We start from the raw sequence: 26006 nt of genomic DNA, 5'->3' as shown, positions 1-26006 counted from the left end.
TTTAGCAAATTTATCATTTCTGTCCATCCTGACTTTCTATTGCACTATTGAACTTCAAAGCTTCACAGAGCATTCAGAAATGTCATTACCTAGGATCAGATGCCTGAAAAATTCCTGTCTTCAGCGAAGGTCATTTCGATCTGAAACATTAACTCACAGTTCCTCCACACAGAGTTGCTAATTTATCTGTTGAGTATTTGCAGCTTTGGTGTTTCGATTCCAATATCCATGTGTTTTGTGTTAACAAGCTGTTAACTTCCACAGAATGCTATATTCATACCTGCTTGGTAATGCGAAAAATTGCCCAATTTGTCCTGAATGCAAACAGTGGGACAAATCTAACTCAAGCAGTTACGGTCCCATCAATCAGCTCTCAAAAATCAATAAAGTGATACAAAGGGTCATCAACAGTTCTATCAGGTAGCACTTGCTGAGCAATAACCTTGATGATGCCCCTCATCAACCAAAACCTAAACATTACCCAGATTTTGTTGTGTAGGGAGAAGCTGCTTCAGTGTGAAGAATTACAGATGGTCAACATTGAACAATTGCCCAATTTGTCCTGAAGAAGGGCTTATGTCCGAAACATCGATTCTCCTGCTCCTTTGATGCTGCCTGACCTGCTGCGCTTTTCCAGCAACACATTTTTCAACATTGAACAATCACCAGGTCAGATATGAGGATGTTAATTGATGAAATTTTTTTTTAGATTACCTACAGTGTGGAACAGGCCCTTCAGCTCAACCAATCAACACCGACCCTCTGAAGAGTAACCCATCCAGACCCATTTCTCTGACTAATGCATTTAACACTACAGGCAATTTATCATGGCCAATTCACCTGACCTGCACATCTTTGGACTGTGGGAGGAAACTGGACACCCAGAGGAAATCCAGACAGACGCTGGGAGAATGTGCAAACTCCAGGCTGGAATCGAACCTGGGACCCTGGTACTGTGAGGCAGCAGTGCTAACCACTGAGCCACCAAATGGTCCAGAACAAACAGTCCATTGAACAAACATCAATTAACATCCTCATGTCTGACCTGATGAAAATAGTCCAGAACAAACAGTCCAATCACTTTTGTTTAACACTACCCACCACCTCCACAAGATGGTCACATCTCATCCTTCCCTGCAAATTCTTGGATTAAGCCCTAAGCATGTGAGAACTGATGCTCATTCCAATCTTACATTAGAGTAGTCTGATCAATATGGAATACAGCTGTGTCACAAAACCTTTTTTTTTCCCCCAAAGCTTGTTTTGTCTAAGTTAACTGGACTGCTTAATGGGAATTGGGAGATTTAGAAATCAGCAGTAGTCCTACCTGTGTCAGGTTGCATTAGTTTCTTTTAGGGTCAAAGTGGAGAAGGAAATTTTAAGAAATATACAAAGTACTCAACTGTTTTATAAGAGTTACTCAACAAGTGTAACTGTTAAGTCCAGTTTTATGTTCTAATCACTCACTTCAAAACCAAATCAAAGGCATGGATGGTCTATAACACAAGAACAGAACTAAGCCATTTGGCCCATTGAGTCTGCTGTACCATTCAATGAGACCATGGTTGATCTGATCATTCTCAATTCCATTTTTCTGCTTTATCCTAAAACCCTTGGTTCCCTGATTAAAAATCCACTGTCTACTTCAGGCTTGATAGGTAAGGAATTGTCACATTCACAATCTTCAGAGGAAAAACAAACCCTCCACTCTCTTAAATAGACTACGCCTTACTAAGACAATCCCACAATGGAAAACAACCCCTTGTATCCACTTTGTCAAATGCCCTATCCTATATGCTTCAATAAGATCTTCTCTCATTTTTCTAAACTCTAGGCCCAACCCCCTCAACTTTTGCAATCAATATAACGAACGTCCTCTGGACTGCATCCAAGGCCAGTATATCCTTCCTTGAATAAGGGGCCATAACTGTTCACGTATTCCAAGTGTGGTCTGATTAGTGCCTTGTGTGGTTTTGCAAAATCTTATTTTAATACTTCATCTCCTTTGAAATAAAGCCCAACAGTACATTTGCCTTCCCTATTATCCACTGAATGTGGATGCTGGTTTTAAGTGATTCACTTCAGGATGTTCAAACTCTTTTCTGTTGTAGCTTTCTGGAGAATTTCTCCATCTAAATAACATTCAGCTTCTCTATGCTTTCTGCCAAAGGCATAACCTAATTTTTCAAAATTACGTTCCACCTGTCAAGTGTTTGCCCACTCACTTAAACCTGTTTAGAGGCCTGAGAGTTTTTGCATTCCCACATTAGTGTGTCAGCTTCTGACTTGCCGATGGTACGTTCACTGCCAGGTCAATAAAATAAATCAGTTCCAGCACCAATTCCTATGGCATTCCACTAGTTACATCCTGAATATGTCCTGTTATCCCAACTCTCTTAGTTAGACAATCCCCTATCCAGGTGAACACACAACCCCAACACCATGGCTCTTATCTGGCCTTGTGTGCAGTACCTTTTGGAAATCCAAATCTTCTAGCTCTCTTTTATCAATGCTGCCTGTTATCTCTTCAAGAGCTGTATTAGATTTGTTCAGCGTGATTTAGTCTTCATAAATCATCTACTGACACTGCTTGATGTTATACATCTGAATGTTCAATTATATCCCTCACATTCAATTTTTGAATAAGAACATAGGTACAGGCCAGACAAGCCTCTTTGTGACTGAATACTATCATGGCTGATCAGATACTTCCTTTTACTCACAATTTTACCATAACCCTTTACATTACACACAACATTTTAGCAATCTCAAAAATCCTCCACAGTCCTCTGGGTTACAGATCTCATCGTAGCCAAATAGTTCTTTTTTAAACATTGAAACGTTTTACATTTCATTTTACCTGCAGAAGCTTTTACAGTCCATGTTTTGCTAAATTGAATTCATATTCTAGTCTTGCTCAACAATTTCTTGCTCCTTTGTCTTAGTCTAAAAGCTTCCCAATCCTGAGATTTATTACCATTTCCGTCTACTTTATAAACCAATTTAATCTTACACATCCATAACTTTATCAGCTACAATTGACTGTTTTTGAATGTTTGCACTCAGAGCAAATCTGCAAATGCGGCATTATAAATCACCATGAAATAGCCACTTTTAGTTGGAAGGGGAAGCGTGAGAAATTCACTGCAAATTATGCTGAACAAACCAATTACACAGAGCGAGCTCCAACCTGTGAATTGTGTGGGACAGAAACACCAGCTTCCTTACTCTCAAAAACAATTTATTATACACCTGTTTTATTAAAAGGGTACATCTAGTGAAATTACTTATCTGAATTACAAAAGGAGCAACATGATTCAATATGAAAATAAGATACTGCCCAGTAAGTTCTGACAGTAATAAATCAGACACACAGCGGCCAATGACATCAGCTTCCTGCATGTATCCACACAAAACCCAACAACTCTTGTACAAAACAAAAGTACTTTGTAACTGTGATACATTATAAAGATTCAGTTTTTTAAAACTGGTAAATAAGAAATGATCCTTCAGGTGGGGTCAGAAACTGGATTTCTTGGTCACACCCCAGGAACCTGTCAAAGCATCTACAACTATTCAGAAGAATATAATACAAGAGCAGCTCGAGATCATCCTCTTCGGTCAGCCAGCCATTCAACTGCTCTTATCTTTTCCAATTCTTTTTTTCCTTTCTTTCAGCCAGTTATCTTGTTATCACGGAGATTGATATGTTTCTAAGTCATCAGTGGTTGCCATCAGGAGAACTGTATGGGCTGTACGCCCGAAATCTGCCAGAGCCAAAGGGAAGTCAGTCAGTTCCACTAAGAACAGAGTTTCAAACAGACGGCTCATTTTAAAAAAAAAAGCTCGCAAACAGTCAATTGTAAAACTGAACTGAATTCAAACAGAGTAAACATCCAGTAAACAGTGCTAGAAAGCCTGAAGCAAAATCAAAAATATGGAGAAACACAGTGGGTCAGACAACAGCAACTTGTATTTATATAGGGCCTTTAATCACCCCAATGTGCTTCAACAACATTTGACAATGAATCATATAATGAGCAACCAGGGCAAATATCTAAATGCTTGGTCAAAGATGTAGGTTTGAAGAGATGCAGAAATTAGGTGGTGTCCGGGGGATAGGGTTTAAAGATTTTATAAAGTATTATAGGTTTATACAGTGGATAGAAATGGTAACAGTCTAAAAGCTTCCCAATCAGACTTATGACAAAGGCTCTCAATGCTCAAGAGGTCAAAATTGGAGGGGCAAAGGTATCTCAGAGAATTGTGGGACTGAAGGGAATTAGAGAAGAGGGGTAAGGTCCTGGATGGATTTGAAAATAAGGCTGAGGAATTTAAAATTGCTTCAGTGAAAGTCACAGATCAGCACACACAGGATTGATGTGTAAAAGTGAAACCTTCCTTTAGTTTCGTCCACAGAAAAGACATTAATCTATCTTTTCTCTTTACACTCCATATTCTTACCTTTTCAAACACTAATATCTGCAGTGGAAGAGATACAGATTTCTAACAACAATGATGGTCATGAAAATTAGATTAAAAGAATCAAATTTTGGAAAACAAAATTAAACTGTGTTCTAAATTTCTTCAGAAGTCATGATGAGAACAATGGGAGAAATTTAATTTTAACAAGGAGTTAAAAATTGCTGGCTATCAACCAATATTCAATTAGCTCACAGCTTGTCTGTACCTCTGTTCCATTAATCTGCCCCAGCACTATATCCCTCAATACCCTTCCCTTACAAAATCTCTTTCAATTAATCCCCAGCCTCAACATCTTTTAATTATAGGGTAGGAGAATGACAGTTCTAAGTTTTTACTGCATTTCGCAAAGACCTCATGCCTCCAGACATAACCCCCTGGAGGTTCAGACTCTCCCTTATTCAGAGATATTAAAATAAAGCAACTCACTGAAACTCCACCAACTGCAATGAGTGACAGTAGGGCACACACCAGACCAGACCCTGGACCTACAACTTTCATAGAGAACTACATAAACTGCATTTACTGCCTGCCTTACCAATTAGCTGGTGGTATTTACAAATCACAAACTATTTTTAAAATTATAGTCACATCAACAACTCTGCAGATTTAAAGAGAAAATAGAAGTAAGAGTAGGCCATTCAGCACTACGAACCTTCTCTGTCATCCAATATAACCTTGACTCATCATCTAACCCAATCCCCTGCTCCTGCTCTCTCCTACCCTTTGATCCGTTCAGCCCTAAAAACTACATCGATTTCCTTCTGGAAAACATTCAACATTTTGACCTCAACCACTTTCTGTTGTAAAGAATTCCTCAGGTTCACCTGTCTCTGGATGAAGAAATTTCTCCTCATTTCAGTCCTAAATGGCATACCTTGCATCCTTAATATGACCCCTTGTTCTGCAATTTCAACCTTGATAGCTAGTTTGCTATCAAGCCACAAACTGCATTTACTTTAAAACGTACGTTTATATACTTAAAGAACATAATGGTTCAATGAGAGTACTTTCACGTCAGAAGATAGTTGGTTTCTGCACATTATCTAGGCTGACACGCCTATTGCAGTACTGTCAGATAAGATTCTTTCAAAGGACATATTAGCATGAGGATGTCACACTAAATCGATGAGCAGTAGATCGCTCTCCAGTGTCCTGGCAAAAACGCCAACTGGTCATTATCATCTTGCTGAGTGTAAACTGGCTGCTGCATTTTCTACTATTGTGACTTTATTTCAAGAGTATACCAGTGGCCATAAATCCCTTTGCAATTTCATGAACTGGTGAAGGGCACAAGAGAAATTCGAGAGAAGTGTTTGCTGGGGAAAGGGAAGGGGGGCAGTGGGACTGACTGGTCAATTCTTTCAGAGAGCCAGTACACACACAATTGGCCGAATAGCTGCCTTTTGTCCTGGATGATTCTATGATTTAACTCCATGATTTAAAGAGAATAAATCAGACCAAGGAAATGAGGAACAATGTTGTAAACTACAAACAGCCATTACTGCTGCATTAAAATAAGTTTGAGTATTGAAGAGAGGAGCACTCACCTGTTGATAAGATGTGGTATAAACCATAACGTTTTGTGGTGGACCATCTGTAGTGATTAATCCTGTTGTCAACTGATTAGCTGTTGATAGCAATAAGAATTGTATGAAAAATTCTGAAAAGTGGTTTTTTTTTAGCAGCCAAACTGAAATTAATATTGTGCATTAAACAAAAGCACACACTAGATCGAGCAATTCTCTCCCAGAATTTAATATTCAGGAACTGCAATCTACAGGAGACCCTTCAAGCAGAGGCTACACCACAAACTCAGAAGGTACTTTACGATATTTAGAAACTTTTAGAAAACAAAAATTTCAATAAACTTTTCTAAGAAACTAAAACATAGATTTAAAATAAAATATTCTAAGAAACTATGAAACAAAGATTTCAGATAAAAGTTTCTAAGAAACTATAGCTGCATAACGGACACCTTGGAATTTAAAAAAAATGTTCAGTGGAACATGTTCCTGACCAGAAGAACATCATATAACATTAGATTAGATTAGATTAGATTACTTACAGTGTGGAAACAGGCCCTTCAGCCCAACAAGTCCACAGCGACCCACCAAAGCACAACTCACCCTGACCTATTCCCCTACATTTACCCCTTCACCTAACACTACGGGCAATTTAGCATGGCCAATTCACCTAACCTGCACATTTTTAGACTGTGGGAGGAAACCGGAGCACCCGGAGGAAACCCACACAGACATGGGGAGAATGTGCAAACTTCACACAGTCAGTCGCCTGAGGCGGGAATTAAACCGGATCTCTGGTGCTGTGAGGCAGTAGTGCCACCGTGCTGCCCATAACATGAAGCTTACAGCACAGAAACTGGTCATTTGCCCCAAGACCTCTGTGCAAGTCACTTAGCTTATGTATGAGCCACATCTCACCATATTTTACAACCATATCATGCTTAAAATCAACTAAAGTTTGGAAATCAGGAACCGAAAACAAAGTATTTTCGGTAGCATGGTTGATTAACAGTACTTTACTGTTTTTATTAATTTCATTCCCCCCCCCTCACCCTCTTCCCTTGATTTAAAATTTAACAGATGAGGGAAGTATGACAATTGAATGCAGTTTTCGTCCTTCAGGGAGAGGAGACTGAGGGGCAATCTGAAGGACCAGTTTAGAATGAAGGATCTGGATAGTAGAGCAACTATTGCTGGAAGGGTAAAAAAACCAGAGGCTGCAGATTTAAGGAGATTGGCAAAAAAGGAAACATGCTTTATAAGCAGCTCGTGGTTAGATCTGGGAATGCACTGCCTGAGACTGCAGTTGCAGCGGATTCAACCATGGCTTTGAAAAGGGCATGGCAATAACTACCTGATGGGGGAGAAAAATGGAGGTGACGGGGCAAAGTGAAACACTGGGACCAACTGAGCTGCTCTTGCAAAATGCCAGTCATGATGGGCTGAAGGACCACTTTCTATGCTGAAGTCATTTAATAATTAGGTAAAACTAGAGATAGCACTGTAAAGGGCAAAAATAACTCCCAGAATCACTCTATGTCCCAATTTTCCAACAGCATTAAAGACAAATCACTATTCTCACTACTGTCCATTAGTAGTGGAAGCAGTCCCTGGTAAATCCAGTTGTCATTACTTCAAGGAAGGTTAGGAGTCCAGATCCTTTGACATCCAACAATCTGGTCTGCACCTGCAGAAAATCTCCACGAAGAAGAATATAGCTTCCAAGGACAAGTTCGGAGAAATCATCTCCTTCACCTGAGGAATATCTTGTCAAACCTGCCCTTGTGCTCCAGGACTATCACTTGTCCCTTCATCTATCTAGGTCCCACTCTTTGCAAACCTCACAAGCTCTTCAACATCACTTGTTGAAACCTGCATCATTTAGAACATAGAAAAGTACAGCACAGAACAGGCCCTTTGGCCCACGATGTTGTGCCAAGGTTTAATCCTAATGCAAAATGTAGTACCTTGACCTACGCACCCCTCAACTCACTGCTATCCATGTGCGTGTCCAGCAGTCGCTTAAATGTTCCCAATGACTCTGCTTCCACCACCGCAGTTGGCAACGCATTCCATGCATTCACAACTCTCTGCGTAAAGAACCTACCTCTGACGTCTCCTTTATACCGTCCCCTAATATTTTCAAACTATGACTCCTCGTACCAGTCAATCCTGCCCTGGGAAAAAGTCTCTGGCTATTGACTGTATCTATTCCACTCATTATTTTGTACACCTCGATCAGGTTTCCTCTCTTCCTCCTCCTCTCCAATTACTTTCCAAATGCATTTTCTGTTAAAGTTACTGTATAATGCAAGTTGAATAATAGCAACACATTGTAGACAGATGGGTTAGACAGCAAGATTGTAGGTATTTTGTCATTAAGGTGGCCTTCTGAAGTGACCAATCTTTGTTTGAAATAATTTATTCCAGTTCCTCCTTGTTCCAATAGATAGTGTAGAATAAAAGTTTGTTTTAATAAGAAGAACTCAATGGTCAAATGCAGCACTTACAGAAAGTTTCTTCTGTGAGCTCCTCGCCCAGGCCATCTGTGCCTCCACCTGTTGATGTGTTTAATCCTTTCTCCCCCTTCATTGCCTGCACAATTCAATTCAGTTTTAATTTTTATTTTAATGAAAAACGCAATTGGTAAAAAAAAAGGTTTACTTTCTAAAAGTGTGCTAGCAAGGGTTCAGTACTCTCTTCACAACAACTTGCATTTATATAGCACCTTTAATGTGGTTAAAACATCCCAAGGCGCTTCACAGTAGTGCTACGGAACAACACTTAACACTGATCCAGGTAGAGAGAGATTAGACACATGATCCCAAAACTTAGTCAAAAAGTTCAGTTTTCAGGACTTTGTTGAAGGAGAAGAGAGAGCCAGAGGTTTAGGAGGAGAAATCTAGAACACCAGGACCCAGACAGCTGATGGCATGGCTGCCAATGATGGAACAATTATAACCAGGCGATGCACAAGGGGCCCAGACTGGAGGACAGCCGAGATCGGAGAGGAGTGAGGTCACAAGAGAAAATAAAACGAGAATAGGAGAATTTTTGGACATGTTCAATCAGTGAGGTGCCACAGTGATGGACTGAAGGACCATGGGTCTGTGTTTACACTTCCTACACAGCTCATTTCAGATGGGTTGATCATGACAGTTTAGAGCAGGCAGCTCACTACCGGGTTGCTAAAATCAGAAAGAAGCATATTTTTCTTTTGTAGGCTGATAGCACAAACACTCCAAGAGGAGTGTGGTAGCCCGCTTCCTCGTAAATCAAATGCAGAGAAGCTAATTATTTACCAGCAAACCAACAATGGACACTACTACTTGATACTCCCTTTCTATGTAATGCAAAAGTGAAAGCAGTTTCACCTCTCTGAACTTTTGCAGGTAGAGTTTTAAAGGTTCCACGTAACTATCGAAGCCTAATGTAGACATGGCAAAAAGGATATCTTCGCCGTTGATGGTTTTGCGTTTCTCTTGATGACATCGCTCACTAGCCTCAGACGTTATAAAGCTGATAAACTCACTCACGCATTCTTGAACGCATTCTTTTGCATCTTTAGCGATCTAGTCAAAGACAACTTCGTTAGGAATACTGAGAGACAGTGACACTGCAACTTCACATCAATGCTTTTTATAAAATGTCTGTAATGTATAGTTCAGTCAAGCACAGGAAGTCATGATCTCTAGAATAACTTCATAGGATTTTATTGGCTTTGAAGTGCTTTGAACTGGATTGAAGGAAGGATGTGCAAAAAAGAGTAAGTGCTTTCTTTATGAATGATGAAAGTACAATGCACTTAATAACTTAAGCTCAAATAATAATCTTTTCTGTTTCAGTGCAGTTTCCCCTTTGTGTTCAAAGCATAATTCAGCATCGAGGGATTGTTGGAGATGTCAAATTGAGACTCCACTCCCTATTCAAGCAAACCTACCACAAAAACTTTCAGAGAGAGAGAGAGAATTCTCCTGGCATCTCGGCTTACAGAAATCAACAACTTGCTCATTCATCTGATTTGGTTTGATTTATGATTGTTACATGTACTGAGATACAGTTAAAAGTATTGTTTTGCTTGCTATCCAGGCAAATCATACCTTACAGATGTACAGAGTAACAGAACAGTCCTTCATGGGAGTTTGCTGTGTACAAATTATCTAGCCCACGGTTTGCCGATAGTAATAGCGACTGCACTTCAAAAATGCTTAATTGCATTTGGATCACTCTGGTGTCACATAAATGCAAAGATACAATCCCAGTCAGGGAAGGTACCCAATGTCAGCAGAGGTGTCAGCAAGGGAGAATTGTCACTTCAATTCATCAACAAACTAACCCCAAGTTGAAATGCACTTACTAGCTTCTAGTATTGCTGCAGACAGAGAGTGCACATCAATCTAACTAGCACAATTAATTCTTGCATAGTTCATATTTCATCAAGAGATGCCCCTTCGAAGATAATTATTTTTGAATATAAAAAACAGAGTCCATGGATCTTCCAAGAATAACAATGTTATTAGTTTTATTTATGCTATATTTTATTGCGCAACAGCTTGGATTGATGTTAAACTTCGAGACCCTGTGGATAGGGTAAGTAGGCAAAGTCTTTTCCCTGGGGTTGGGGAGTCCAGAACTAGAGGGCATAGGTTTAGGGTGAAAGGGGAAAGATATAAAAGAGACCTAAGGGGCAACTTTTTCACGCAGAAGGTGGTATGTATATGGAATGAGCTACCAGAGGAAGTGGTGGAGGCTCGCACAATTGCAACATTTAAGGGGCATTTGGATGGGTATATAAATAGGAAGGGTTTGGAGGAATATGGGCCAGGTGCTGGCAGGTGGGGCTAGATTGGGTTGGGATATCTGGTAGGCATGGACAAGTTGGGCCGAAGGGTCTGTTCCCATACTGTACGTCTCTATGACTCTAATGACCCACTGTGCTTCAAAAATCAGAAGGAAATCAAACACCAAATCAGGAAGGGAGGGGTTAGGAAGGACGATGGGAAGCTTGTTGAAAGTTTTTTAAAAAGGTGATGTTCAAGGAAAGAACACCAGAGAATGCATTCTGGCCACTAAAGGGACAAAGGCAGGTGAAGAAATCCATTTGCCGGCTAGAATGAAAGGAATGGACTGTTTTAGGAAAGACTTACGCATGGGACTGCAGAGGTAGGAGACACCAAAGCATAATCCAACCATGAAACCAAGGAGTATTTGAAAGAAGTTAGATGGGTAGCAATGAATGTAGTGTAGCGAAGTGTTTGCAAGAGATTCATGTTGAAATTAATGTGAATTGAAGGAATACTAAAAGGGCAAATTACTATTTAAATTGGAGGCAAAAAATGGACACATGGGAGCAGCATGTAATGAGAAAGGCAAATATAATCCTAGCATTTATTGCAAAAGGACTGGATTATAAAAGTAAAGAAGTGTTGCTACAATTATATAAAGGTGTTGGCGAGATGACATCTGGAATACTGTGTCGAGTTTTGGTCTCTATGCTTGAAGGATGTCATGGCACTGGAGGCGGCTCGGAGGTGGTTCACTGGGTTGATCCCAGGGATAAAAGGGCTGCCGTACAAGGAGCAGTTGAAGATCCCGGGCTTGTATTCGCTAGAGTTCAGAAGAATGAGGGGGATCTGATTGAGGAATTTAAAATGCTAAATGGAACTGATAAGGTAGGGAGGGTTCTTCATGTGGGACAGTCTTGAACAAGATGTCATTGATATACAGCGAGAGGGACTAGGTTCAAATCTGAGGTGAGGAGAAACTACTTCTCTCAGTGGGTTGTGAATCTGTGGAAATCACTGTACCGGACAGAATCAATCAACGGATTCAAGAAAGAAAGAGACAGACTTCTGATGAAAAGCAGAATGAAGAGTAGTCGGGATAAGGTGGGAATGTGGAATTGAGACCAGGATAATATCAATGGTGATCATGCTAAATGATGGAACAGGTTCGTAGGGCTGAATTGCCTACTCCCACTCCTAATTCTTATGTTCCTACATTATGTGAAACAAACAATGTAAGGAAGCTCTATTGTGGTGACAGTCCATGGTCTGACAAGATTCCCAAGGATGAGTGGGATATCACAGTTACAATGTTTGAGACAGTCACTGGGAATGGGAGTCATGATTTGGAGATGCAGGTGTTGGACTGGGGTGTACAAAGTTAAAAATGTCACAACACCAGGTTATAGTCCAACAGGTTTAATTGGAAGCACTAGCTTTTGGAGCGCCGCTCCTTCATCAGGTGGTAAATGTTTTGCTATAAATTCTGTGTCTTACAATTGTGTACTCCACAACCACCTGATGAAGGAGCGGCGGTCCAAAAGCTAGTGCTTCCAATTAAACCTGTTGGACTATAACCTGGTGTTGTGTGATTTTTAACTGGGAATGGGGAAAGGGAACGAATCACAATCACAGCATTTGGAATGAATGACAAAGACTTTAGTCTTTAGGACATTGAGCTTAAAGAAGTTGTGATCTTTCCAAGACATCAAATGAATGTAACATCACAAGGATAATTCAGGAACAGGGTGAGGGGGCAGAAACAGGCCAAGAGCTGAAGGTCATCCACATGTGAAAATTGGCTTTTCAATAATGTCAGTGAGCAGGAGGTGGATGACCATAAAACTGTAGATATAGGAGCAGAACTTGGCCATTTGGCTCACTGAGTCTGCTTTGCCACATCTGATATTTATCTCAACCCCATTCTCCTGTCTTCTCCCTGTAACCATTAATCACCTTACTAATCAAGAACCTATCTATCTCTGTCTGAAATACACTCAATGATTTGCTCTCCACAGCCTTCAGTGTCAATGAGTTCCATAGATTAACCACCCTCTGGCTGAAGAAATTCTTCCTCATCTCAGTTCGAAAGGGTCATCCCTTCATGGAGATAGTGCCCTTGGGTTCTAGTCTCTCCTACACGTGGAAACATCATGTCCAGTCCATCCAGGCCCTTCAGTGTTTTGTAAGCTTCAATCAGATCCCCCCCTCATCCTTCTAAACTCCACTGGGTATGGCCCCCAAGTTCTCAAATGTTCCTCATGATAATCCCTTATCTTCAGGATCACTCTTGTAAACTTGCTCTGGACCCCGTCCAAGATCAGCATGCATTTCTTGGATTCAGAACCCAAAACAACACTCAATGTTCCAAATGCATCTAACCATAACCTTATGCAGCCTCAGAAATACATCTCTGCTCTTGTATTGTCGCCCTCTCAAAAGGAATGCTAACTTTGTACTTACCTTGCTAACTGAAACCTCCATGTTAGCCTTAAGAGAATCCTGAACTAGGGCTCCAACCTCTTCGTGCTTCACAGTTTTGAAGCTTTTCCCCATTAAGAAAATATCTACACCTCTATCTTCCTACCAAAGTGTATCATCCTCCCCTTTGAGAAAGCCATGCTGATTCAGCCCTATTTTGCCACGCACTTCCAAAGTATTCCACAATTTCACCCTTAATTGTGGACTCTCAAATCTTACCAATGGCCAAGGTTGGTTAACTGGCCTATAGTTTCCCATCTTCTGCCTCCCTCAAGAGGACTGTTTATTTTAGCCATTTGCCAGTCCTCTGGCACCCTGCCTGATTCTCAATTCCTGAAAAATCATCACCAATACCTCGGCAATCTCAGTTATCTCTTTCAGAAACTTAGGGTGTAATCCATCTGGTCAATGTGATTTATGCGCCTTCAGACCTTTCAGGTTCCTAATCGCCACCTTAGTGGTGGCCATTATGCTCATCTCTGCCCTGACTCTCTTGTGCTGGTGCCTTCCACCATGAAAAACAATGCAAGGTACCTATTTAGTTCCTTTGCTACTTCTTTGCTCCTCATTACTACTTCTCCAGCCTTACTTTTCAGCAGTCTAGTATTCACTCTTGCCTCTCTCTCTCTTAGACGTTTATATATTTTTTATAAGACGGTGAAATCTTTTTACATAAGCTAGCTTACTGTCATTTCATCAACTCCCTCTGCTGGCTTTTAAAAGGCTTTCCAACCATCTGGCTTCTCACTCATTTTCACCATATTGTATGCTTTTTCTCTGATGTGATGTTGTCCTTGACTCATGGCAGATAAGAAAGGAAGGAGTGCGCCTGAGACAGATCCATGGAAACCGGAAAGTAACAACGGCTTTCATCCGTTGTAAGAAAATTGTTTCTGAGCAATTTGCATTCAACTGTTGCTTTTACTCTCAGAATATTTTAAATGCTACGAGAAAGTGAGGACTGCAGATGCTGGAGATCAGAGTCAAGAGTGTGGTGCTGGAAAAGCACAGCAGGTCAGGCAGCATCTGAGGAGCAAGAGAATCGACATTTCAGTCAGGAACCCTTCATCAGAAATGAGGCTCCTTAAATGCTGTCTGATGGGATTTACAAGCAAATGACAATGGGTATGAATTTAATTTGAAAATTATCATTGAAACAAAAAATAACTTGTTGGTTGTATCAGGAACGTCACAAACAGTGAATTACTCTGAAGTACAATTTGCTCGGTTGGAAATATTCTAGTTGAAATCTCACTGATCAAAACTTTAATCATCAGCACTTCCAGTTATCTCAAGATGATCAGGTGACATGCAAGTTATGACCTTCATGATGTTGTTCAGAGCAAGATTGAGGATACAATGTTTAACTCTAACAGAAGTATTCTGCTACACAATACGATGCAATAACTGGACCATTCTTGCTATTTCCATTGCAGTTCGTTAATTTTAATCTTCAGTCTATTCAAATTTACAGCTGTTTTGCTTTAACCCAAACAAGAGCAACAGGAAATAAGTAGGATGTTTACAGGAAGGGCTTACTCGAGAGTTTTAGCATCAAGCAATAACGTTTATGCACTACCTTCCCTGTTGCGGGTACAGCTGATTTCATTATCCGGGCAACATTGGCAATCGGAAGATAGATGTCTTGTTCCCTGTAGGACTCTTTGGAGCCATTTGTGTCATCATGGTCACCAAGCCCCTCATCAGCATCTCCTGCAACAAAACAGATTATTACAGAATTCCGCAAAAAATAAGCAAAACAAGTTTCACAGCAAAAAGGTGCACTGGAAACTGAGTCAGACATCTCATCGAATCCTTAAATGAGCTATCCAATTAGCTCCGCTCCTTTGCTGTTTCCCAGTATTCTGAAATATTTTCCTTTTCATGTACACACGCTGCTGCATTTTGAAGGATTCTGTTGAATCTCCTTCCGTTACCTTTCCAGCTGCGATGAAGTATTACCGCCTATAATGGCACCTATTTTATTTGCAGACTCAAAGGCTATATTTGGTTCCCCTCAAACTGGTGGGGATCATACTATATTGGGTACGTGGTTCCCCTTAATCGTGTTTTAGATAGGTTGCCTTCACCTCCGAAGACCAAGAGGTACCTCCCTGCCCATCTCACATTTATTGGGATGGTTTTCCCCCATTGGCTTTAATTAAAGGGCACCAAATTAAGAACAATAAGATTAAGATTAAGAACAATACCGGAAATTGTCGCCAATGATACTGCAAATGCCCTGACGAATACCATGCTGAAGTGGTCGTGATCAGGACAGTAGCCCTTCAGAATCGTTTGGCCTTGGACTTTCTACTAGCTAAGGAGGGCGGCGTTTGTGCCTTTGTAGGAAAGGAATGTTGTTCCTTTATTCCTGATAGATCCGCCAGTGTCACTGATCTCTCCAGACATTACCCAAGAGGTTCAGAAACTCAGAGATATAGATTTTGAAGACTGCATTGGCGCCACCTCGTGCTCCCGCGAGGAGGTTGAGCAATTCATCAACTTCACCAATACATTCCACCCTGACCTTAAATTTACCTGGACCATCTCTGACACCTCCCTCCCCTTCCTGGACCTCTCCATCTCCATTAATGACAACCGACTTGACACTGACATTTTTTTTACAAACCCACCGACTCCCACAGCGACCTGGATTACACCTCTTCCCACCCTACCTCTTGCAAAAATGCCATCCCATATTCCCAATTCCTCCACCTCCGCCGTATCTGCTCCCAGGAGGACCAGTTCCATCACAGAACACACCGGGTGGCCTCCTTCTTTAGAGACCGCAATTTCCCTTCCCACGTGGTTAAAGATGCCCTCCAACGCATCTCGTCTACATCCCGCACCTCCGCCCTCAGACTCCACCCCTCCAACCGTAAGAAGGACAGAACGCCCCTGGTGCTCAACTTCCACCCTACCAACCTTCGCATAAACCAAATCATCCGCCCTTTAATTAGACCACTGCTAATGTGCAGTTGTGGTTGTATAGGAACCTTGTAATTGAACTAGAGAGAGTGCAAAGAGATTCACTAGTTTGTTCTCTAGGCTGGAGCGATTCAGCTATGAAGAGAGACTAGATAGGCATTTCCTTTAGAGCAGAGAAGACTGATGGGGGATCTGATTGAGATATACAATGTTCTGAGGGGCATAAACACAGTAGATAGGGAAAAGCATTTCTCCTTAATAACAGGGTCAATAACTAGCAGCACAGGCTTAATGTAAGGAGCTGTAGATTTAAAAGGGATTTGAGGGAAAATATTTTCACTAAAAGGCTGTGGGCATCTGAAACATAGAAAATAGAAGCTGAATTAGGCCATTTGGCCCTTTGACAGTGCTCCACCATTCAATATGATCATAGTTGATCATCCAACTCAGTACTCTGTTCCTGCTTTCTCCCACAGCCTTTGATTCTATTAGCCTAAGAACTATATCTAACTCCTTGAAAACATTCAAGGTCTTAGGTTCAACCACTTTCTGTGGCAGTGAATTCCATAGGCTCACCACTGTCTGGGCGAAAATATTTCTGCACATAAAGTCATAGAAATGTACAGCATGGAAACACACGCTTCAGGCTCTCTGCCTTTATTCCTGATGAAGGGCTTTTGCCCGAAACGTCGATTTCGAAGCTCCTTGGATGCTGCCTGAACTGCTGTGCTCTTCCAGCACCACTAATCCAGAATCTGGTTTCCAGCATCTGCAGTCATTGTTTTTACCTCATATGAATTATGCTGCCTCTTCACTAAGAATTGGAGATCATTTATTAGCATATTCTAGGTCGTATTTGATTGATAATCTAGTCTTTTTCTATTGATCTCTCAGCCGGCTTGATAACAATAAAAGAGTGCTATTTTACAACCTACGAGTGGTCCAAGAATTTCTAAGTTCTCAGCTGGATCACATGCTACTGCATCAAAGATTGTCATCTTCCCTCTGGTTTTCTTGTCAATCATGTTCGATCCAATGTCAGTAGCCTGACTCTTGTCAAGAGATAATTTTCCCCCAGCTACTCCAACATCATTAAATGTGATCGCCCCAATTTAAATCTCTCCTGCATCTTCCCTGTTCAAAGGGGTCAACCCCAGTTTCTTTAATTGCTGTACAAAACCAATGTTCCCTCATCCCTGGTATCACTCTGATGTGAATCCCTGCTGCAACCTCTCTCGGGCCTCAATTTACTTCTACACATTTGATCTGTGTACAAGCCTTCATTCATTTCACTGTATACAAGATGGTTAATATTTAAGCTCGAGCTTGGTGTCATTAAATGAAAAGACATCTACTCCAAGCCAACCATTCCTTTGAAAACGCATTCTCTCACAGATTAGTATGTCATTTATTCCCCACATTACCCTTCAGGACCAGTTTACTACAGTTCCAAAGGATTCACTGGGATAATTGTGAATTTCGGACTTATGACTCTTGATGACAGGACAAAGTCTTCCAGCACTAATGTTAGTTCAAACCCACTACATTCACTGGAGAGGGAACTTCTATCACTATTGCTGGATCATAAATCACTTTAAAAACAAAATCACCTTAACCACCTGTGATTAAATCACTGGGCAAATTATTAGTTCCTTCTCAAAATGTTCAGTGGATCCGCAGTATAACACGCAGCTCCCAAATATTCGGTCTCACATCGTTATATGAACAATACACCTCTGCGGTAAACTGATCTCGATTTTATATTCTGTATGACTTTAAACAGAAGCAATTTCCTGGGCACTGGCTGTCACTGCATTGGCATCTGTATAACAGCAACAGATCATGGATTTTCACTGAATCCAAGCACTCTTGCCTTGGAGTCACATCTCATTGCAGAGACACAAGCATCAGGGCTAACACTGAGGAGGAAGGTGGTGAAAGGACACGTTATAACTTCTGAGATGGCATGGGAAGTTGCCATGCAGGAGGGTGGAGATAGGGGATAAGGAAATGATAGATGTGTTGGAGGAGTGAACCAGGATGGTCCCTGCAGAATGCTGACAATGGAGGAGAGGGTAAGGTGGTATCATGCAAGTGTTTTTGACACATCTTTATGCAGTGGCAAAACACTAACCCATACCTTCATGAGACTGTAACACGTAGTGACTTCCACTAATGTAGTCACCTGCAATTCCTAACTGTGAAGCATCTGTCGTGGAACTGTCACCATCCATCTGAAATATTGAGAATTGCTGAGTCAGAAATAGTTACACCAAAATGTTTTTACGGTCGATTCATAAAATAAATTCAGGTTTCTGCATGCAACTGAATACTTGATCTGATTTATTTGTGGAATAGCATTGTATCCATGTGCACCTTATTTATACAACACAACTCACCATTATAATCTTGAACAACACAAAATACAAGCTTTTAATGACTGGGAGAGTCAAGCGATGGAGTAAATTTATTAAATAGAAAGACTTTATTTTATTTATATAGCACCTTTCACAATACCTGTAGACCTCAATGCTTTACAGCCAATTTGGAAGTGTAGTCACTCTCATAAAGTAGTTATCATGACTATCAATTTGCACAAACAGTAATGTGATCACGGCCAGACCATCCTTTTCTGTGATCTTGGTGAGGGATAAGGTCAGTCAGCTCGTCCTTCTTCAAACATGTAAATATCCTTAAAATATCCTTATGGCTGCAAACCTAAGCATAAGATACAAATCAGGAAACAAACTGGAGTGTTGTCACATCATTCCGCCATGCGCTTAACTTTATGATTTCACTGTATGATTTGCAGGGCTCAACTGGTTTTCAAAATGAGTGTGTTTAAAAAATGACTTAAAAGCACAGATATTTTATAAAAGCAATATATTCTCCAGATCTGTTGAGTTTCTGTAGCGTTTTGTGTTTGTTGTAGATATTTTATAGTTGAGTTTATAATAAGTTTACTGAATGAAGAGCATCAAACTTGTTTTAACTGACTGCATGCTTTAAATGGGAGGAACAGAGGTTATTACACAGCAAGAGTCAGGTACGCAAAGTAGGACAGGAAGCAGTAACTATCCAGGAAAACTGATTAAACAAATGTTGATAAAAACAGAAAAGATTTGGAAACAAGCTGTTACATACACTAACAGTTTAGGCAATGAACAGATTTGGAGATTCTCATGAAGAGCGAGTTTTGAGAAGATTTATTGCTCAGGTTGGGGTTCTGGATGTAGGTTTGCTCACTGACCTTGAAGGTTCATTTCGTCACCATACTAGGTAACATCTTCAGTGGGACTCCGGGCCAAGCACTGCTGATAATTCCTATTTTCTATTTATATGTTTGGGTTTGTGTTGGTGATTTCATTTCCTGTGACGTCATTTCCTGTCCTTTTTCTCAGGGTGTGGTAGATGGGGTCTAGCTTGATGTGTTTGTTGATAGAGTTCTCACTAGTATCCTTATATATGGATAAGGACGGACACCACTTCGACTGGGACAACACATCCATCCTAGGACAAGCCAAACAGAGGCACGCACGAGAATTCCTAGAAGCATGGCATTCCAACCGGAACTCTATCAACAAACTCCATACAGACAGTCGCCCGAGGCTGCGATTGAACCCTGGTGCTGTGAGGCAGCAGTGCTAACCACTGAGCCACTGTTCTTGGTGGGGAAGGTGACCATTGACTACAACACATAGTTATATGGGATTGAGTACTTTCCTTACATAAATGTAAATGTGGCCTTGGTTTAATGTTTCACCTCAAACATGCCACCTCCAAAAATGCAACACTCCCCCCGCCAGGTCTGTGATGAAATATCAGACCTAAGTTATGGTCGAGTTCTTAAAAAAAACAAAAGAAAATGAATGGACATCTCGTATGTTAAACATTGAATCCAATATATTTTAAATACTTTTTTAAAAAACACAAATGTTAATTGCGCCCCTGCACTGGTCAGAACAGCTTCAGACCAAAGTCAGAAAATTAAGATGATTCATAAAAGTTGAATAACATGCATGTTAAAACATCAACATCTACACCAACTAAGCTGCAATGCTGGGATTTCCTTCTCTGTATTTGTTGTCAGATATATCAATTCACTTGCTTGGAAATTGCTTGTGAAGCTTTGTTTGGATCCAGCACAAACTATCCCTATTAACTCGATTAGAAACTAAGTATAAAAATCTATTCTTAAAAGTCAAGTGACTACACAATTTGTAGCCATTCACAGAAATCACCATAATTGTTGATAAGCAAGAAGAACATCACTGGGAGTAGGTCATTCAGCCCTGAGCCTGCTCTGCCATTTAATATCATTTTATGTTGCCATCTAAGCTTCAACTCCACTTTCCTGCACACTCCCCATAACCCTTTAACCCGTTGCTCATTAGAAGCTACATATCAAGCATTTCCGAATGACTGATTGCTATGAAATTGTTTTCTAACCTACAAAGACTTCACGGGGCTCCTGTGGTGTAGTCATGGTGTTCCTAAATCTGGACCAGAAAGCACAGGTTGAAGACCCCACACGCCCTGAAAGGGCTTCATAATGCCTGAATAAACAGGTTTTTAAAAATCTATTCAAATTATGAATTCTTTAGGAAGAATGATGGCTACATCATCCGCATTCACTATTATTAGTCAAAATTAGAGCGGTGCTGGAAAAGTACAGCAGGTCAGGCAGCATCCGAGGAGCAGGAAAATCAACGTTTCGGGCAAAAGCCCTTCATCAGGAAAGGTCATCTCCGTCAACACCATTTTCCTGTGCTATTCCCATATTCTTTGATGTCATTAACATGCAGAAATCTTTCAGCCTATGTCAATGACTGAATTACCACAACCCTCTGGGGTCGAGAACCTCAAACACTGACTACCCTCTGAGTGAAGAAATCCAGGCTCAACATAGTCCTGAATGGCTGGGCCATTATTCTGAAGCCACGTCCCCTGTTTCTTTCAGCTGACTGCTTGCTGCAGGTTAGTTTGCCGTGATGGATGAACAGGAACGCCCAGTCACCTGTGAACAGTAACACTTCTGAATCTCTCACCATGAACAGTATATTGTACATCCGTGCCTTCCATCAAAGTGGATAACCTTACTAATCCATATCATATTCCATCTACCATATTCTAGTCCCCTAACTCAGCCTGTCTGTCCCTCAGCTTATCTGATGCTGAAACTCTCAAGTATACTACTTGCCTCTGGACGTATTTTAAGATGCTGCCTATGAAAAGTCTCTGCAAGATGAATGCCATTTTATCAGATTCACATTAATCAAATTAATCTTTAATTCAGAAAATTGAAACTCTCGAACAACATAAGTCATTATTTGTAGTAAGCACGCTATGACAAACAGTAGAATCTTCAGAAGTGCTTCTTTGGCAGGAGTGTCTCTAACAACACGGTTGCAAGACCCCAGCAACTTCCTGTGCTCTTCTAAAACTGAGAGAAGCTGCCACAACATTCAGGCACTCCTCCAGCTGGGTTCACATAGCCAGTCATCTGCAACTAGCAAAAGAAAGCAGGTGCATCCGATCCATTTCTCTGGATTAGAGGGGCTGGAAGAGCACAGCAGTTTAGGCAGCACCCGAGCAGTAAAATCGACGTTTCGGGCAAAAGCCCTTCATCAGGGATCCATTTCTCTGCCAATTTACAAGACAGAAACAGACCACTCTGCCCAAGTTACTCATACTGCCCACCCCCTTCACCTCCCTCACACCCCGGTGTGTATCCTTCCATTTCTTCATCCTTTATGTGCATCTATGCTGGTTGCCTCCACCAGTCTACATTTTCGCCACTGTCTGGATAAACAATAAATTTTCTGTTTGATTTATATGTCAGACAATCACAAACCATAAATCAATTCTAACTCAGTTTGAAGTATCACAGAAACCTTATGGCGGAGGAAGTCATTTGGCCATTGTGTCTGCGCCAGCTCTTCAAATCGTTACCTAGTGCCAATCTCCTGTTTCTTTCCCCATATGCTTGCACATCACTTTTATCCAAATAATCATCCAATTCTCTCTTGAATATCTCAATTGAACCTGCTTCTGCCATACTTCCAGCAGTGCATTCCTGAGTGTGTGAAAAAGGCTTTTTTTTTGTTTAAAATCACTCATCTCCCAGAATTGGATTTAACATTGAGGATTCAGAAGGGTTTGATGAGGAACCGCACATTAGGTTACTTAATAAGATGAGTCTCCAATGTGTTGGAGTGTAATGTTAAAAGATTAGATTATACTATCTCTCTGGACATTAATGTAATGTTAAAGGGTTAAACTGTACTGTCTTTCTCCAAGAAACTGAACAGTCTGGAAGTGGATGAGGGCGACATTCTGTCTCATAGATGGCATGCAGGAATGTGGCTGACTATCCATTGTAATCCACACTTCACCTGGGCAGCCATTTACTACTATTATACTGCTATTATCAAATTAAACTCTCGTTCAGTCCCTTCCACTCAGAAATGCTTTCATAGCCATCCACCAGCCAATCAAATTTGTTTGCATCATAATCCCCCGATACTGAAGTATATCACGCCTACATTGTCCAGGGAGGTAGCGGAGCCAGAACCTGTTTGCAGGGCTGTCCCGAAGCTAGGGCATATCACACCTACATTGTCTTGGGGAATCACGGAATCAGGAAATTGTCTACATAACATGATTTGGGCATTTACTTTTACATTATCTCTGAGGATGATCTCATCCTACCATTGTACCTGGGGTAACATGTGGTTATGGGCAGGTGGGGGGTGGCCAGAGTGCCTGTGAGCATTACCAACTGACCTGTATAAAGGAGATGTGGTTTCTTTGTTCAAGGCCTCTTTGACTCGACCTTGCATGCCTGCGAAGAGGGTCAAAGGAGGTCACCTAGTTTGTACTGGCTTTAATAAACTTTAACTGTTTTCAGAAGTTGGTGTGTGCAAATTGCATCTCGTGTGTGAAAGCTCAGGAAAAGAACCTAACAGGAGGTGGTATATTAACATGGATAGAGGATTGACTAACTGAAGGCAGAATAACCGGGGCATTTTCAGGATAGCAACCTGTAAGTAACGACTTTGATAAGCAAAAGGTGAATGCACTATTACCAAGTTTGCAGAAGACAAAAATAGATGGGAAGGCATGTGGTGAGGATGACACAAAGAATCTACAGAGGGATGCAGATAAGTTAAGCAAGCAGCAAAAAGCTTGACAGAGTGTGGGAAAACGAGAGGTTATGCACTTTGATGGCACGGTGACTCAGTGGTTAGCCCTGCTGCCTCACAGCACCAGAACCTGGGTTTGATTCCACCCTCAGCTACTGTCTTTGTGAAATTTGCACGTTCTCCCTATGTCTGCATGGGTTTCCTCCAGGTGCTCCAGTTTCCTCCCACAATCCCAGAGGTGGGGTTGCAGGGATTTGTGGGGAGGGGAAGCGACCTGGTGGATTGGTGTGGATTCGATGGACCAAATGTTCTGCTTCCACATTGTAGAGATTCAATGAAGAATACAGAAGTTGAATATTATTTAAATAGAGAAAGAAACTAAAAGCTATAGCAGCAGGATTTGGGCGTCCTCATACATAAATCACAAAGTTTGAGCAACTTCAGTACGTAATAAGGAAGACAAACAGGCTATCGACCTTTATTTCAAAGGGAATGGACTATAAAAATAGGGAGGTCTTGCTAAAACTAGTTTTAACTTGTCAAGAAGGAAACCCATAAGTTCATTGGTTAATAACAGCTGCTGACTGGACTATTACTTTCAGATTGCAGATAAATAAGAAAAATTATTTACAGACTACAGACTAAAAGAACAGTAGGACAAATAAATTAATAACCAAATAAATAAAATCGAGACACAACGCCAGGGGATGTGTTGTACCCACATGATGTGGGAGCTGGTGGATCCCAGTGAGGTTCAGAGTGACCAGATTTGGATCAAGTGTTGGCTGCGGGTCAGAGTTGGTGAGCTGAAGTCTGAGCTTCAAACACTGACACATCAGGGAGGGGTGAAGAGTTACCTGGATGCTGTGTTTCAGGAGGCAGTCCCAAAGGCCGTGCTGCCTGCCTGGTGTTCAGGATCTCTCAGCTGGGCTGCAGAGTTCCTCAGGGAGAGAGGGGAAGATCCAGTTGTTGTGGTCCGCGTGGGTACCAATGATTTAGGTTGGAGGAGAAAAGAAGCTCTGCTGAGGGAATACCAGCAGCTAGGGGCTAAATCAGACAAAGCAGAACCAAAAAAGTAATGATCTCCAGATGACTATCTGAACCATAAACTAATTGGCACAGGGTTAATAGATTAAAGAGGTAAACACTTGGCTCAAAGATTGGTGTAAGAGGAATGGATTTAAATTCATGGGATATTGGCACCGGTACAGAAACAGAAGAGATCGATCCCCCACCATCCCAATGAACATTTCCTTCTCAACCATCTTTTCAATAAACAATTAGCCACCCTATTCACATTATTGCCAGTTGTAGGACATTGTTGAGTGAGCACGGAGACCAGTTTACAGTGTTAATAGTAATTCATACTCTTTGGAACACTGGGAGGTTGTAAAATCTACTAATAAAATTTAAGTTCCTACTTGTGCCCCATCATGTAGCCTGTAACAAAATGTTTGCAAATGTAAATTCACAAAAGACCATCAGATCAGTTTCTCCATCTCTACCCTCGATACACCTGCAACCAAACTTTAGTTGAGTTTTCAGACACATGAACCACAAATGCAGCAATTCCATCAAAACACAGCCTTCTGTTCTACTGAAGGTGTTCTGCGATACCACTCCCACCTGTCAAACAGCAGCAGAGTCTTCAGCACTTTATCTAAGCTGACACCCAGGTGTATTACTGCAAGACTGTTTGAGATTACTTGTTTCAGAAGTGACATTAAAGTAAGATCCCAACTACTCTTTGAGTACACCGAAAAAGATCCCATCGCGACTTTGAGGAACAATTCTTGCTGACAACCCAACAAATATTTGCCTTTAAACCAGCAGAGAAAAGAATTTGGTACCCTGGGTGCAAATTGGTTTCTGTATGTGTTTTTATTCCCCTGTATTTCTTGTTACAACAGTGACTGTATTTCAAAAACGACTCCCACTTCATATGTTAGCAATAATCAAACAGATGATACTTTTGACACACGAATTAATTATTCCCATTATGGTGAGTTATTTCATTTAAATAAAAGCATCTAGGAATTTCCAAGCACAAATACATAACGTCTGGCAGCACAACAGGTTAAATAACCCAATCTAGAAAATGTAGCACAAAAATATTAATAGTTAACACATCTTCACACACATTCATTTCCATTAACTTAGTTAAAAGCAAAATACTCTGGATGCTGAAAGTTTGAAGCAAAAACATTAGGTGCTGGAGAGATCAAAAGGTACGGCAGCATTGCTGGACAAGAATTAATGTTGAGACAAATATAACCTTCAGAATAGTTGCAAAGTAGTCACTGGTATGACGTTAACTTTATTGCTCTGCAGATGCTGCCGGACCTAGGTTTCTCCAGCACTTTGAATATTAAGTAATTGCTCGATACCTCCTTCCACCAGCCATACAGCTTGAAATTTAAGTCACTTCTAAACACTCTTTCCCGGTCAGAAGTAACATTATAACCACTATACTATAGATAACAAATGGTATGCAAAATATTGGCAAGAAAAGCAGACAATGGTGGACAGGTGAGTATTGGGGAAGAATATGATGGCAGGGGAAGGAGTGGGGTAGAAGGGAGAGTCTGGGGAGTAGGGTAGAGGAATGTGGGTGTCGAATGGGGGAGGGGAGTGTGGGGTCAAATCGGGGAAGGGGA

The 26006-nt window shown here is 41.0% G+C and overlaps 1 protein-coding gene across 4 annotated transcripts in view; it reads right to left on the bottom strand.

Moving 5' to 3' along the window:
• Nucleotides 1-3224: 3224 nt before the first annotated feature.
• The window catches only part of LOC122559839 (nuclear transcription factor Y subunit beta-like), a 24716-nt gene continuing 1934 nt past the window's right edge, over nucleotides 3225-26006 (bottom strand). The window contains exons 2-8 of one of the 4 annotated variants that reach the window (XM_043709944.1): nucleotides 18722-18922; nucleotides 18390-18438; nucleotides 14853-14986; nucleotides 9383-9580; nucleotides 8519-8603; nucleotides 6033-6112; nucleotides 3225-3767 (exon numbers count right to left, since the gene is read on the bottom strand). In XM_043709944.1, coding sequence (XP_043565879.1) covers nucleotides 3735-3767; nucleotides 6033-6112; nucleotides 8519-8603; nucleotides 9383-9580; nucleotides 14853-14986; nucleotides 18390-18438 — 579 coding nt within the window. In that variant the 5' untranslated portion in view covers nucleotides 18722-18922 and the 3' untranslated portion in view covers nucleotides 3225-3734. Of the gene's footprint in view, nucleotides 3768-6032; nucleotides 6113-8518; nucleotides 8604-9382; nucleotides 9581-14852; nucleotides 14987-18344; nucleotides 18439-18721; nucleotides 18923-26006 lie in introns of all 4 variants that reach the window. The other 3 variants (XM_043709943.1, XM_043709942.1, XM_043709945.1) reach the window with 3 other exon arrangements.

The sequence above is a fragment of the Chiloscyllium plagiosum genome, chromosome 19, assembly GCF_004010195.1.
Source record: "Chiloscyllium plagiosum isolate BGI_BamShark_2017 chromosome 19, ASM401019v2, whole genome shotgun sequence".
NCBI lineage: Eukaryota > Metazoa > Chordata > Chondrichthyes > Orectolobiformes > Hemiscylliidae > Chiloscyllium > Chiloscyllium plagiosum.
This window is presented reverse-complemented; position numbering and strand designations above follow the sequence as displayed.